The following is a 16,395-nucleotide window of genomic DNA, read 5'->3' as shown; positions in this document are numbered from 1 at the left end:
AGTCATATCACAATGGAGGTGGCATTTGACCTGAACATTTGAAAGACAGATGGTATTTTGTCAGGTAGCAAATATAAAATGCTTTCTAAGCAGTATGAATAAAGCCATAACACTGTGAAAGCATGTGGTGTGGCTTTTCTTTCTTTTTTGTTTTTGAAATTATAAAATAATTACATTTCTCCTTTCCCTTTCCTCCCTCCAAACCATTTCATATATCCATCCTTACTCTCTTTCAAATTCATGGCCTCATTTTTCATTAATTGTTATTATATGTATATGTGTTTTGAGAACTATCTGTGAAGCTCTTAAAGCCTCAGAATCCATGTAAATATGTAAAAGATAAGACAGAATAAGTGAAGCAGGGCTACATGTGAAATCCCTTGAATGTCCCACTATGTACTATGGCTGAATAGTGTACCCCTGAAATTCATATATGGAGACCCTAAGTTTTCAGCATGATAAAATTTGAGGATGAGGCCTTTAGGAAATAGGTTCAGGCCAGATCATGTGAAATCCTCGGGATGCGCTGAGAGATCTTGTAAGAAGAGACACCAGAGAGTTTGCTCCTGTACACCAGGAAGTTCCTCACCATAGTCAATACCACTCTCATGCTAATTTCTGACTTCCAGGCTTCAGAGCACTGAGAAAATAAAACTATCTTTCTACTGTTTAAGTTACCAAGTAATATGGTATTTTGCCATGAAAGGTAAAAGAGACTAAGAGACTGTCATATTTTAGCTTTCCTATCTGGCATTATAGTCGGTAATTATTTTAAAGGGGGTGAGTTAAATGGCAGGGTATGAATTTCAGGACTACTCCAGAGGCAGTATGAGATACAAAGATGCTGATCGAGGAAGAACATCCATCATAGAAACAAGGTGAGAAAGAATGGGAGCTTGCCTAACCCCTGAGAGTAGGGCTGACAGAGGCACAGTGGTTGACAAGTGAGGAGTATAGGGGAAGAAAAGAAGTATGGGCATCTGAGATATGAAGGGAGATAGTCCAGCTTCTGCAAAGGACACTTTGTTTCAGGAAGCAGGTGGGTGCATGGGGGATTTAGATCAGCAAATTCCCATTTCACTCATCTCCATATTTAATGTCCAAAACTGAATGGGAATACGGTTATTCTAAGTGATTCATGGTTTTAAGAGAGGGAAAAAGCAGACTGCAGGTAGTTTAATATTCCTTTTAAACTATAATTGATGCATAATTCTTCTGCACTCATGCTTTGAAGAATCTATATTGATAAGGAAACAAACCAGCTTGCTTTTTGTTTTGTTTTGTTTTTCATGGTCATTTCTTTGAAGTGCGAGCTAGGAGTCTTCTTCCCATCCTTGAACATCCCTGAGAACAGGAAGGAATCCAGGGATGGTCTAGAAGGCAGTCAGCATCTGGCAAATAGAACCAGGAATCACATGTTTATCACATGTATTTATTTCAAAGAGCTGTCATTCATTCTAATCAGTTCACTGAGAATTCACTTGTTTCTTGAATAGTGTGCTTCTTGAATCCTGATTTGTATCTTAAGGTTAAAACAGTCATATTCATTTACTTCTAGTAAATAAATAGATTTAGCTACTTAGTAATGAAGTTGATTATCTTTTTCCATTTAAAATTCTAGAGGACAGACACCTATTTTGTCTTGTTTTAGCTTCCTGATTATCCTGACCTTGTTTGATTGGTTACATATCAAGCCATGTGTCAGGGAGGATATTTGAGCTGTAATAGGATTCCTTATTATCAGCTTGAGGCAGTACAGTGAACCTTCAATTAAATTTCTAATAGCTCTCTCAGTAACACACATACATTTATAGTTAATATTATAACAATAGTTTATAATGATTGTGGTCGTGGGAGAGGATAACAAATATATTCTTAAAAGTTAATATAATTGTATTGACTTAATATATTTTTTATTATGAAAGTAATATGTATTTATAATGTTAAAAATATCAATATTAGTGTAAAAATAAAAGCCTTTCATAGTGAGATACACAATAACTGCAACAAGGTCTTAAAACCATGGATGGTATAATGGTGCAAGATGTCTTATACATATTACATAGTAATAGATCATCAATAATTTTACATTTCAGTGATGCAATTTTGATGTGGTTTCATCAAATGATCAAAATCACACGGTCCATAATTGTTGAGCCAGAACTGGCAGAAACATTTGATTACAGACAAGCAATTTCATAGCTGGAAAAACACCAACACTTAAGGGAAGGATGAACAAAGGAAGACACATAGAATATAAGCAATTTTATTGTAAAGAATAGAATGGTTATTTACCAGAGGTGGGAGAGAGTGGAGAGAGGAGAAGAATAGGGAAAGGTTGGTTAGTGGGCAGTAAATTATAGTTATACAGGAGCAAGAAATTCTGGGATATTATTGCACAGCAGGGTGACTCCAGGCAATAATTATGTGCTGTACATTTCAGAAGGCTAAAAGAAAGGAGGTTCATTGTTTTCACAATAAAGAAAGGGTGCATGTTGGGCAAGAAAGATAGGTTTAACTTGATTAAAACATAACATTGTATAAATGTATCAAAACATCGTGTTGTACCTCATTAATATGAGTGATGTGTATGTGTGTGCTGTGCACATAATGGGTGAGGTGATGTGGGGTCCACAGTACGCATGTGGAGATCAGAGGACAAGCTCGGGTGTTGGTCCTTACCTTCCGTTTGGTTTCAGACAGGAGTCTCTATGTTGTTTTCTCCTGCCTGTTCTCTTGCCCATGTCTTCCATCTTGAGGTAGAAGCCTTGTGATTACAGACATACAGAACTACTGCGTGGGTTCTAGGGATTGGAACTCAGCTTCACACCAAGCCCTTTTCCCCCCCGAGCCATTTCCTCAGCCCAATTTGTACATTTTTATATATAAGTTAAGATAACTTAAAAGAAATAAAGAAGGATTAAAACAGATACTCAGAGTTGCGGGGACCAACATTAGACTTGTCAGGTAAGAAGTGGTCAGCCAAACCAAAACAAAATAAAAAGCTCACAAAACCAAAAACAAGTAGTGTTAGCCAACTACTTCTTGGCAGGCGACCTGCCTTGGAGTGTGGTTGATATACCAAGTGCCACTCTATTAGAGAAAACCGATTTTCCCTTTGCCAGCAGGTACCAATTACAAATAGTCTCCTGGTTAAAGGTGGGATTTTGTGTCGCTTCCCCTTTCCCATGCTGGGATGTTGTATGTTTTGAGGCTGTGCAGGCCTTGTGTGTGCTGTTACAGTCTCTGAGTTCATACGTGTATCTCCTCTGTTGTCCTGTTACAGTCTCTGTGAGTTCATACATGTATCTCCTCTGTTTGCTGTTACATTCTCTGTGAGTTCATACGTGTATCTCCTCTGTTTGCTGTTACATTCTCTGTGAGTTCATACGTGTATCTTCTCTGGTGTGCTGTTACATTCTCTGAGTTCATACGTGCATTGCCTCTGTTCTGCTGTTATAATCTCTGTGAATTCATACGTGTTTGCCTCTGTTGTGTCAGAAAGATACTGTTGCCTTGGAGTCATCCACCACCTCTGGCTCTTACATTCCTTCCGCCTCCTCTTTCACTTAGATCCCTGAGCTTTAGTGCTCCAGAGTAGCTCAGTCTCTGCACATGGTCTAGTTGTGGGTCTCTGTGTTAATGCTTATCTACTGCAAGAAGAAGCTTCTGTAATGAGGGTTGATCAATTCCCTGATCTATGGGTATGTCTTTAGGAGTCATTGCTATGTTCCTTCAGCAGAATAATAGTAGTAGGTTTTCCCCTAAGGACCCATAACCTATCTAGTCTCAGGTATTTGTAAGAGTTTTGTTGTTTGTTTTGATTTTTGCTTTTGGGGTTTTGTTTTTCAAGCCCATGAAGGTGGTAGGCAGGGAGGTGGTGAGGCTCTGGGAGGATTGGGATAGGGAAAAGAATATGATCAAAATATACTGCATGGAAAATTTAATAAAAATAAAGAAGTGGCCAGTCCTGAACACATATACATATGAGCAACACTAAATGGACTCAGAAGACTGTGTTCACAGACATACACATACACATGTGTACATGGTGTGTGTGCGTGTGCGTGTGCGTGTGTGTGTGTGTGTGTGTGTGTGTAACAGTAATAGCTAAAGGAGAAGAGCTCATGAATTTGAAAGGGAATGGGAGATACAGGAAGAACTGGAGATGAAGAGGATGGGGTAGAAATTATGTAAATATAGGACTCATGTATGAGTCTCAAAAATAAAGTAAGTGTGAGAAAAATAAACACAAAGAACTGTTTGTTGGTCTCTGGAAGACAGCAGCTTCAGTGTCATGGAAAATGGCAAACTGAGCAGGCCTGAGAAAGAGAGGAAAACAAGACCCCAAAATAAATACTATTCTTTACAGAAGTTTAGTAGAGAAGAGAGGGGGAGAGATGGAAGAATACATGGGATTTGAAGCACATTGTAGAATAAGAGAGTTTTAAGTATGCTTTTAAGCTGATGACAAATAGCTGTTCTTTTATTGACATTTATTTCTTTCCTATTGTGTGTCACTGGATCTAATGAACAAACATTCAAATGCAGTCCTACTCTAAGATTATAAGGGATGCCTAGGAAAGAATAGATGCATTTTCACTTACTATATTACAAGATATTATCATTTCGTACTCAGGGGCCAGGGATTATTAACTCCTGCCTTAAGAGGGTCAGTCTTGAGCATGTAGCTACAGCTCAGACGTATAGTACTTGCCGAGAACATGCCAGGCCCCGAGTTCCCTCCTTAGCAACCACTAAAGGATAATCTTGAAAACTAAAGTATTTCCCTATACAAATACGCCAAATAGCCTCCCTCTACTTTCAAGGCCCTGATTAGAAAGGAACAGTTTGTCTGACTGTGGGGGTGCGTGCCTGTAATTCCAGCACTCAGGAGACAGAGACAGAAGGATCACCAACAAGTTTGAGGCCTGCCTGATCTGCATACTGATAATACTCTGTCTCAGGAAAAAAGACAGTGGGAGACAGTTTGGACATATAAGGAAACAACTCGGCAGAATTCCACTCTGTTGACCTTTTCCTCTTTGAAACCCAGTTTCTGTCTTGTCTTTAATGACCTATCTCCTGGTTTTCTTTCCACATCACTGTCCAGTCCTCCTTTCCTTCCCTCCCATATCACTGTTTGCACATTCCCTTGAGCCTTGACATCCTTTCCTCTTTATCTGCTCCCTTTCAGTTTAGTCCCTTGGCTTACTTCCCACTTTTTTAGTAGGTGACAGAAACTCAACATGTCCATAAAAATACTCATATAATTGTTTTTTTTTTAAACATTTTTCTCTTTAAACTTTCTCATGGCAATATTATTTACTAGGGATAATATAGCTAGGAGATAACAGCACTTTCCTAGCATATAGCAGGCTCAAACTAAAAACCCAACTCAGCTCTCGTTCCTCTTTCTTTGATATTTCATAGTCAGCCCATCAGCAAGTCTTGTTTGTTATACTTTCAAAATGCATTTGAAATCCCTCTAATTTTCATTACTACTGCAATCGATTTTATGTTCCAAAGTACCACCAATTCTTGCCTGATCCGTTTTGATTTTTCTCTGACTCATCTCCATGCTTCGACTGTAGCCTTTTGACACACAGTGTAATTGATCTCTACAAAGTAAACAGTTCCTGTACTTTGTAGGGAGAATTGAGAGAATGGTAAATTCAAGGTCAGCTTAGAGTAAATGTAAGGCTAGGCTGGACTATATAGCAAGGTCTTTTTTCGTATGAAAGATAGCAAACAAATATACAGAATTAGATCACACCTTTCTTTTCTTAGGCCCCTAAATGACTTCTTATTGCACTTAGAACAAGACTCGAATGCCTTTGTCCTGATCTGTGAGTTCCTATATGATCTCAGTCTTACCTTCTTTCAGTTTCACCTCGTGTTGCATTTACTTCTCTGTTCATTATTTTCTACTTACTCTAGCCATATGGTTCTGATCCTTTAGTATGCCAAGTTATTTCATTCAACCTGGAGTGTTCTTTCACGTTGCAAGTTTATTTCCTACTTTTCTAAAATTTTGCCACCTATTTCTATTTGTTATATCAATTAATACCCCTAGAACTATATTATGGGATAGTAGCGAATAAAGAACACCATTTCTTATGACTGTCCCCCTTTCTGCTTGTTTTTGGGATTGTATTTCAATTACAATGTTTCTCTCTCCGTTTCCTCCTTCCAAACCTTCCCACACACCCCTCCCGCTCTCTTGAAGAGGGGGTGGAAAGATTGTAAGAACCAGAGGATCAAGGAGTTTCCTGTGAGATTATGTGTCCTAGTAACATCAGAAGCTACACTTATAAAGATTCTCCAGCATGATCACTCAGTTGTTAGCTGAGCAAGGAAGACAGCAGTGAACATGTGGGTGTGGTGGGAGCAAGCTCACAAGGCCTCAACTTTACCCAAAGAACTACAGGCAGTTGAACAGAGCTGGGAGGGGGAGAAGTGATGCCCCCCAGGAAAGAGCACAGCAGTTGGTTGCCCATTGCCAACATTCAGCCCAGAAATCATATATACAAGTAACATTATGTGGACTAAACAGGTTATATTTAGGAAGAGATGTATATACACATACATGCACACAATAACAGTTGATGAATATCTCCTTAATTAGAACTGCTGTCGTATAGACAGCAAAAGCCTCTCACAAGGCAATATTTGAGCATAGACTTAAAGGAGATGAAGAAGTAAAAATTTAATATTAAAAATCATCCAAGTAAACATTTGAATCACTAATGTTTGAGATATAAGATGATATTAGAAATATTACAGAGAATAAGAAACTATTGAAATCAGAAGCATCCTGAAAATTGACAGATGATTTGAATACAAACAGTAATGACAGTATAGTATAAAGATGTGGCAATTTTAATTATATGTAGTTGACATGTACAAATAGTTTTATATCCATATATATAATGAAATAATTATTAAAGTCATGTTAGTTTATATATACATCATTTCATATGTTACCTTTTATGTGCATTTGTAAAAGGTACCTAAAGCAGAATCTCAGAAATTTTTTATTATACAGTATAATCTTAATTATAGTCTTCATGCTGCATTTCAAATCTCTAGGTTTATTCATCTTACAATATTGAAACTTTGAACTCTTTTACCAGAATCTTGCATTCCCCTACTCTGGTAACACCATTCTCTCTCTATGCATTTCCCTTTTAGAAGATTGTGTATATAAGAGAGGCCCTTTCATTTCTGTGTCTGGGTTTTGTCACTTGGCTTGATGTACGACATGAAATGTTTTTAATGAAAGAGAAGGGACAGACAGTGACATAAAGGAGATGGGAGAAACAAACAAACAAACCCAGGAACCAACTGGAAAGACTGTGAGGGAAATGGTGCCCTCAGTGGAGATACAGATTTCACTTAGACAGAAAAGAAAGAGACCATTCAAAGAGGTGAGCAGTGAGGAAGGGGTGAGGCGTTCTGTGTTCCAGTGGACCTAACAGAAGACATCAAGGAATCAGTGAAGTGGAGGAAACAGCAGCAGAAGAGATACAAATAGCCATATGCTAATTATTAGGTTATAAAGAATGAGGCTTCTTATTGTTTTGGGAAAATGGAGAGAGAAGCATAATGGCTTTGGTTTGCGTTGTATCAAGACAGATAGCAGGGGAAGATTAGGTATCTGTGGAAGACTGAGGATGAGCTGAGCTTGGTTTTTGGCTTTGTAAGCAGTGTCTCACTATGTTTCCTAGTCTGGCCTTGAATTCACAATCCTCCTGCCTGTCTTCCAACTGCTGGAGTTACAGGCCACCTCACCACACCTGTTGACTCTTGAGCTTCCTCTTGACTCCTATGATAGGAGAAGAGTCATGTTTCTGGGACGTATTTTAAAAAGAAAAGGAAGGCATGGCAATATAGTACTGGAATGTTTCAAACGATAATGACATTACAGAAAACTTACATTAATTACAACTATGCCTTATTGATTTTGTGCCCTTGTTATAGAGAATACATGTTTCTATATACTTATTCTTTTTTTTTTTTTTTTGATTTTTCGAGACAGGGTTTCTCTGTGTAGCTTTGCGCCTTTCCTGGAACTCACTTGGTAGTCCAGGCTGGCCTCGAACTCACAGAGATCCGCCTGCCTCTGCCTCCCGAGTGCTAGGATTAAAGGCGTGCGCCACCACCGCCCGGCTATATACTTATTCTTTAAAGATGAATATTTATATAAATTCAAGGTATGGATCCATCATTTTTGTTTTTTCATTTTCCTACAGATTACTGTTGTTCAAAAGTTGTTTTTTTTTTTTATAAACTACTGTGGTGGCATGGAAAAAAAAGATCTCATGTGTTTCCATAGTTCAGCAATGGGAAATTAAATTGTTGAAGCAATTCAAGATAAAACCTATCCAAGTCTCTTTTACCACAGTTTCCTGATGTTTTGTTTTAACTTTTTTAAAGAATCAAATGTATCAGGAATAGTGTCTATACTTCTGACAAATAGAAGTATTTTATGATATCTACAGCCCTTGAATTAATTTAGAATGGTTTTCAAAATACCAACCTGAAACCATCTGTACATATTAAGTTTTACTAAAATTCCAGTAAATATTATAGACCAGCCAAGTTACATATGAAACGTTCTAAAATTATTCCTTTTTTAAAGTACGTCTTAATTGGAATAGAATTACATCCCTTCCCCTTCCTTTTACCCCTTTAGCCCCACCCATGTCCCCCTCAAGTTGTCAGCCTCCTTTTCTTATGTGTGTGTGCACACACACAACCTGCTGAGTCCATTTTTATTGTTTGTATGTATATGATTTTAGGGCTGAACATTTTGTGGTGGGTAACTAATTAGGGAGCTCATTCCTAGTAGGGACTGAGTCTCCCTTTTTCAGCAGTCATTAGTTGCTTGTAGTTCCTTGTCTAGTGGGTGGAATCCCATGGTATTTTCTGCGGTGAGCATTAGCACCTCTATTGATAACATCATTGTTCAGATCTTGTTTGTGAAGTCATTTCTAAATGAATTCAGTTTGTAAACTATGTAAAAGAAAGAACCTAAATTCCTTTGTTTGGTCAGTGGTATCCCATACTTGGCAATTTTTAACAAAGAAAGCTTTGCGCACAATCAGAGGTCAACTATTTTCCAAGTATTCATTGACAGTACCAATTATTAAACAAGTTTGACTCATGTTTCAGGAGGGGTTTTCTGCTAAGATTACAAGAGATAATTTTTTACTCTTAAAGAACTAAACAGTTCAAAGTAAAGAAACAGCTATATCCCTTGATCCATGTGACGAGTACAAGTCCTTCCAGTTTCAAGAGGGGATTTGCTGTTAAGATCCCCATGGAATCCTTATCTTGTGAGATATTGGTGTGCACCATCCCACCTAATCTGTCTTTTCTCTTGTCCCTCCTTTGAAATATTGTAGCAGACACTTTTAATTTTCTTAAGAGGAAAAATTAGTGAGCTGCTTCTTTGAATTATCTTTCACTGGAACCACAGATTATTATAATAACCACTTTGAAGTTCTGCCTAGGAATTCTATCTAAATTTCTCATACATCATCAGTATTTCTTCTCAATTATCCTTTCAACCGTTATGAAATACTGTTTTAAAGATCTAAACATTTCAAAGTGAAGAAACAAATAGTTCTATCCCTTGATCCATTTGGCGACTATGACACATTAAAGGGCATCTCAAATTGGCTATCTGACTGGAAGGTTATTTCAGTGAAAGTGGGACTTTCGTCCCAGCTAATGCTCATTTATTTTGAGGCAGAGGGCCTATAACTGCTTCTGTGAAAAATGTGCTATTTATTTCACTTAAGGCATCTCTAATTGTGAAGATTTAATTTCTAAAATGTAAAGTTAACCACAGGAAGTACTTAAATTCTGTCACCTCTAGATTGCTATTTATCATCATACTTAAGTAGAGATTTAATAAAGAAAATATAATTCAGAAACATGTATTGATCCACAAACCTTACACTATGTATTGAGCATTTTAGGAGGAAATTCCAGTATGTTACATTATTTCATATGCATTTCCCTTAAAGCTTGCTTTTACCCTGGCCATTCCAACAGTTGCACTCTCCAAATAACTAAAATGTCAGGTCATCTAGTTTACCCTGGAAAAAGCTTCATAATTTACCTGAACTTTGGATTCCATTTTCTTTGTTCCTTTGTTTATGGAAATTACATGTCTTCACACATTTATATATGCATATCATAATATATGTCAACTCCCATCACAAAAAGAGTAGATGGTCTGCTGGCTAATTGATGTCACCTTGACACAAGTGAGAGTCATTTTTGAAGAGGTAACCTCAATTGAGAAAATATTCCCACTAGACTGGCCCTTGGGCAAGCCTTCTGTCCATTATTTTAAATTTATGATTGATGGAGGAGGGCCTAGCTTGCTGGGGTGGGGACATTCCTGGGCAGGTGGTCCTGGGGTGCATAAGAATAGCAATCCATGGGGACTGAGCCAGTAGCAGCCTTCTGCATCCGTTCCTGCCCTAGAGGCTATAAGCTCTAAAACCAAGTAAACCTGTTCTTCCCCAAGTTGTTTATGATCATGTCATTTTATCACAGCGATAAAAACCCTAACTAAGACAGATGTAAATTAGAGAAGTGTAATTTGGCGGTAAAATATACATTTATCCTTGGTGACACTTGATGTATTCACAGTGCTGTGTAACTACCACTAATATCTATTTCCAAATTATTTCATATACTTAAAAGGAAATCTCATACACATTAAGCAGATACCACTTTTCTCCACTCCACAGCCCCTATCAAACTCCAGTCCACTTTCTGTCTCTGGATTGGCCTATGGTGAACATGCCATATAAATTGAATCCCACAAAATGCACCTTTTAATGCTTGGCCTCTTTCCTTTAGCATAATGTTTTCAGGATTTATCAATAAAATGTGCTGGATCTGGCTAGAGAGATGGCTCAGCAGTAAAGAGCACTAGTGGCTCTGGCAGAAGGCCTGGGTTGGATTCCCAACACCCACATGGTGGCTCACAACTGCCTGTAACTCCAGTCCAGGAGATCTCTGCCTTCCTCTGACCACTAGACACCAGGTATACATATAGTGCACAGACAACATGCGGACAGCATACTCATATACATTTATAAATAGTTAATATACTTTGTCCTTTTCTTCAGCTGAATAATATTCCATTGTGTGTACATGCTACACTTTATCCATTCATCGACTGATGCATATTTTGGATGTTTATATATTTTGACTATGTTGAATACAGCTATCATGAACAAAACCATGTACAATTTTTTTTTGAATTTTTTCTTTTTCTTTCTTTTGTCTTGTTTTTTCCTTTTTGTCATTGCTATCGTTTTGAGGCGAGGTCTAATGTAGCCCAGGCTTTCCTCAAACTCAGTGTGTAGCCATAATTGGCCTTGAGTTCCTGCTTTCAATGCTTTTGGATATATAACCAGAAGTAGAACTGCTGCTGGCTGCTGGGCCCTGTGGTCACTGTGATGAGACGTTTGTAAGTGAAATCTTGCTAAACTAGTAGATAGTCCTTCTTAGGAGATGTAAGTTATATATTTTTTTAATTTAACTTTTTTGGATGCCAGCACTTTCCCGGGAAATGTGGTATGGGTATTTTTACCAGGAGACTACAAATTACCATCGCCAACCTACACTTAACATGACATTTTATACATTTATATGAAACCTACTAATATAAAGGTGTTCAAAGATCTCTACCAAATCTAGTGGTGAGTCAGAAAACTTTTAGTCACATTACCGATGGCTGTCCTTTATCCACTCACTGAACTACTCGGTCTCTCCATGAGAAAAATTAAGATCAATAAAGGGAAATCACATAACCTGGCACATAGTTGGCACTTCCTCTTAGTACATATTATATTGTGGTGATATATTGTGTACCATAATAAATTTGCCTGAGGATCAGATAACAGAGCCACTAGATTAGACACAGAGCCAGGCAGTGGTGGCACCCATCTTTAATCCGAGCACTTGAGATCTCATGCCTTTGCTTGGGAAGCACACAGGCCTTTAATCCCAGGAAGTAATATGGCAGGGCAGAAAAAGGAAACAGGACCTCACTCTCTTTAGGCTGAGGTTTTCATAGAGGTAAGAACTAGTGGCTGGCTGTTCTGCTTCTCTGATCTTTCAGTTTTCACCCTGATATCTGGCTCTGGGTTTTGTTTGTTTGTTTGTTTGGGTTTTTTGTTGTTAAAAGACCATTTAAGATTCAAACAACATTATGTCTCCATTCTTCATACATCCTTATGCTTTTAAAAGTAACTCCTCTCCAAAATGATAGTATTTTCTTATTTATCTTAGGTGAAAATTAAACTGCCTGATACAAACCCTTCTGAAATTCAGATTGACATCCAAGAAACTCTCCTTGATCTCCGCACTCCTAAAAAGTGAGTAAAACAGAATTGAAATAGGCTATTACCACATTAATGAGTCATTAAAATACTGCTTTTGAAAGTATAGTTAGTTTTAATCAACCTTGAAGTCCTAAGAAGGATGAAATGCCCATTGAGAATTCAGATATTTTGATCTGCACAATAAAGTGAATTTTGGGCTAGGATATAACTTTTTGGTAAAGTACTTGCCTAGCATGCACAGGACTGTGATCAATCCAAAAAATGTTTGAAAATATCTAGCTTTCATATTTTGCAACTGCATATTGGATATGGGTTGATATCCTGGAAACATAATCCTTGACATTCAAATATAGTTTTATCTATCAGGAAAAAAATAACTGGAAATGCTAAGCTGTAAGCCTTGCATACATACTAATAGAAAATTTGGCACAGTGGTTATATAAGAGAAGCATTATCTTTAAACTTTTTAGATGTTAGTAGGCCTCTAAGGTAAAATTTGAGGTATGTTTATTTTTTTAAAATCCACAAAAGGATAGTCTTCTCATTACATCAGTTCAAATCATGTTCCTCAGACAACACATTCAGGAAAATTCTTACAAAATATTTCCCCTGAAGCATAGATAAACCAGTCCTGTCTCTCAAAACTAAGTCTTTTAAAAGGACAGTGTTGGAATCCAGCATGTATTAGAAGAAATATCTCACTGATTATTCCCTTTCTGTGTGGATGTGTAGTAGTGAGCTTGTATTAGTGATTGCTGTGGCCTGTTCTCTGGAACTCATCATCATTTCCCACTGGGCTTAGGAAGCAGGCAGTTCCTGGAACATTCTTTTCCTTTATAATCAGTATCTATAATTTTCTTTTGTTGAGCTTAGAGCTTTGAGGAGATTAGTCTACAAAAGTCTACTCTTTATTTCTGCAGTAGATTCATTTAACACAAATGATCTACAGATGAATATTTATCTAAACTTTCTTCTGATCATTCCCACCACTTAAAAATGTATTCTCACAAAAATATCCCATCTTACAAAAATTAGATTCACTATTCTTATCATCACTCCAAGGAGTAGTTAAGCTTTACACAATATTTTTATATGCATTTATTCTTCCTACAACCTTTGTAAGGAAAGTTGGTTAAATGAACAGTCTTCCATATTTTCATGCCTGCTAAAATCACACGCACATCTCCACACTGTGCAGTTAATTTCCGTTTCTCTAGCAGTTCTCACTGTCTCCATCAATCTTGAGGCAGCTGCTCTGGCTTTGCCATCATTCCAGATATCCATCAGAACTCACTAAATTGAAAGTCTCTCACAGAGGCACTTTCCCACATAGAACTCGGGCTGCACCAGGTCATTTGCATACTCTATTTATATGTTAAATTATCTAAATAACATGTACAAATGAAAAATAACATATATACTGTCTGCGTTAGCTTTCTGTTGTTGTTATAAAACCCCGACCAAAAGCAACCTGGGGAGGAGAGGGCTTATTTTATCTTTACAGTTCTCAGGTCCTAGTCCATCACTGAGGAAAGCCAGAGCAGGCACTCAAGCAGGCCAGGAACCTGGAGACAAGAACTGAAACAGAGGACATGGAGGAGTGCTGCTTACTGGCTCAAAAAAAAAAAAAAAAAAAAAAAAAAAAAAAAAAAAAAAAGGAAGAACAATTGAGGAAGGCACTTGATGTCAACCTCTGCCCTGCATGAGCACACACAGAGAAACACAAATACATACACCACATCCACACATGCACACTTAAGCCCTGTCTACTGAGAAAGTGAGGTTAATACGTGTTTCACATATTTACATTTCTTCAGGTATCAGTATGCTCTGACCCTTTGCGTAATTTAGATTCATAGCAGTATGACAGGATTATGGTTGGCTCATCGCAGTGATGCATCTAAAAGCATACAACTGTCCAGCTGCTGGGCCATAAACGGCAAGATAAACCAAGCAACCTATTGCAAGAAATTTTTGTCAATGTGTAGTAGTAAGAACCAGAAGCAAGCAGAAAGAAATATTTTCATTGACCTGGCATTGAAATCAGTCCAGGCCAAATCTTTCAAGTCTACATATGTAGTAGAGGTTCAGCCTAAAGTGGTGTTAGCAGAAGCGTTAAAGAAGCACTCCAATTTCAGATTTGTATCAGCTGTCTGAATTCCACCTACATATAAATTAGACTGACACCAGATTAGCCAAACAAACTTAAAGAGGCATGGTTCTATTTCTATGCTAGAGACATAACCTGAGACTGTTTAGATGATGTAAAAGGGGGTCAGTTTAAAGAAAGAGGTAGACTCACTCAAAACAACTATTTGAATTTTTAAAAATGGGACAGGCTCTTACTATGCATCCCAGGGTAGCCTGGGATTCTCATTGTTGTCTGCACTGGCCCTGAACTTGGGGTCTTCCTACTTCCACATCCAGAGTGTTAGCATTATGGGTATGCATGTGGCTTGCCTGCTTAGAAGTATAAGGATCCAAACTGATGCATGATCTGTGTTATATAGATATATTTTTATTTGGTAATTATATTGTCGAAGTACTTTTATGGGAAACTCAGGCATCCTGCTCTCTCTCTCTCTCTCTCTCTCTCTCTCTCTCTCTCTCTCTCTCTCTCTCTCTCTCTCTCTCTCACACACACACACACACACACACTGCCTTATTAAAAATGCTATAGTACTTCAGGAAGTTAATTCTGGGTTCTAATCTTATTTTGTTTTATCTTGTCTCATTTTTAGGAAGCTGATAGTAAACTTTCCCCACCCTGTGGAAAGTAACAGTGCTAGAGCATCCTATATCCAGGAAGCTGCAACACTTGAAGTCAGGCTGACCCTGCAAAGGGAGTTTGATTTCAATCTTTCCTGAAACTGCATGAATAAAGAGAATATACGGGAAAACTACATGGCAGTGATAACAGTTTTTTAGTCTTTGGATATTGGCTGTGTTCTCTTTTGTGTTCTAACATACTGTAGAAAGATCCAGAATTTTAGTGGTGTTTTGATCAGTTACAGTCACTTCTGTTACTGTAGGAAATGTAGTTCTCTCGTACAATAAGGCGCTGTTCCATTTTTATAGTGAGAGCTGAATAAAATATTTACAGATTAACCAACTAGATTCCATGATCAATTGCTCAGCGCAACTGTGACCATAAACTAGGTGGCTCACTTACATCAGCAGTCTGAAGATCTAGTTAATTACATTATGATAGAATCTGCTATGTAGGGGTTCATCATAATTATCACCAGAAAAATTCATTTGGTTGTTTTTCATTGATTTTATCAATGATTTATGTTGTTTTCTATCTATGCCCTCAATATTGTTCCTTAACATATAGGTAAAAAAGGACTATAAATAATTTGCTGTATCTTATGAGCCATGTTTACTTGAAAAAGGAATATTTATCGATATATCTGTAGATTCAAGTTTCTCTCATTTTTATCTTCCTAATGGGACATTCTTATTTTTATACATTGTTCCAGTGTTCCGTGCATTTTCTGTACTATTGAATACGTTTATCTCATAACTGTTTATTAAAAGTTATATTTTATCATTGTTGTAACTTGACTTCACACATCATTGCCGAAGTGTAAGATTAAGTGAGAGTAAATTTTGAAAAGAGATAAACATCTGAAATATGTTTCTCACTTCTGTGTTAACCATCAAGAGACTACTCAGTAAAATATTTCCTGGTGTCAATTATGTTTATAACTACCAGACATCTAGTTTGTAACTAGATCCAGCAGAAGAATTAGACTAAGGTTTTGGAAGAAGTTACCAACATGACTGTGTTCTGTGAGGGGAAGAGGGAGGGAGGGAGGGACGGAGGGATGGAGGGAGCGACACAAAGGAAGTTCGTGTCTATGGATTTCAGTCACTGCTGTTGCAGCACTTAAAGGATGTTTGCTTCGCTTTATTAGCATCTTCTTTGACAGTTATGTTCTAAGAATTTAATATCACAGGTCAGGGAGTGGTGGCGCACACCTTTAATCCCAGCACTCAGGAGGCAGAGACAGGC

The 16,395-nt window shown here is 37.6% G+C and overlaps 1 protein-coding gene across 1 annotated transcript in view; it reads left to right on the top strand.

Annotated features, from left to right (window-relative positions):
* The window catches only part of Dnaaf6 (dynein axonemal assembly factor 6), a 40,539-nt gene extending 24,600 nt beyond the window's left edge, over positions 1 to 15,939 (top strand). The window contains exons 6-7 of the mRNA XM_006970314.4: positions 12,325 to 12,410; positions 15,119 to 15,939. Of these exons, the coding sequence (XP_006970376.1) occupies positions 12,325 to 12,410; positions 15,119 to 15,245 (213 nt within the window). The 3' untranslated portion in view covers positions 15,246 to 15,939. The remainder of the gene's footprint in view (positions 1 to 12,324; positions 12,411 to 15,118) is intronic.
* The last annotated feature ends 456 nt before the right edge of the window (positions 15,940 to 16,395 follow it).

The sequence above is a fragment of the Peromyscus maniculatus genome, chromosome X, assembly GCF_049852395.1.
Source record: "Peromyscus maniculatus bairdii isolate BWxNUB_F1_BW_parent chromosome X, HU_Pman_BW_mat_3.1, whole genome shotgun sequence".
Taxonomy (NCBI): domain Eukaryota; kingdom Metazoa; phylum Chordata; class Mammalia; order Rodentia; family Cricetidae; genus Peromyscus; species Peromyscus maniculatus.
Note: the sequence above shows the minus strand (reverse complement) of the source record. Positions and strands in the feature narration are given on the sequence as shown.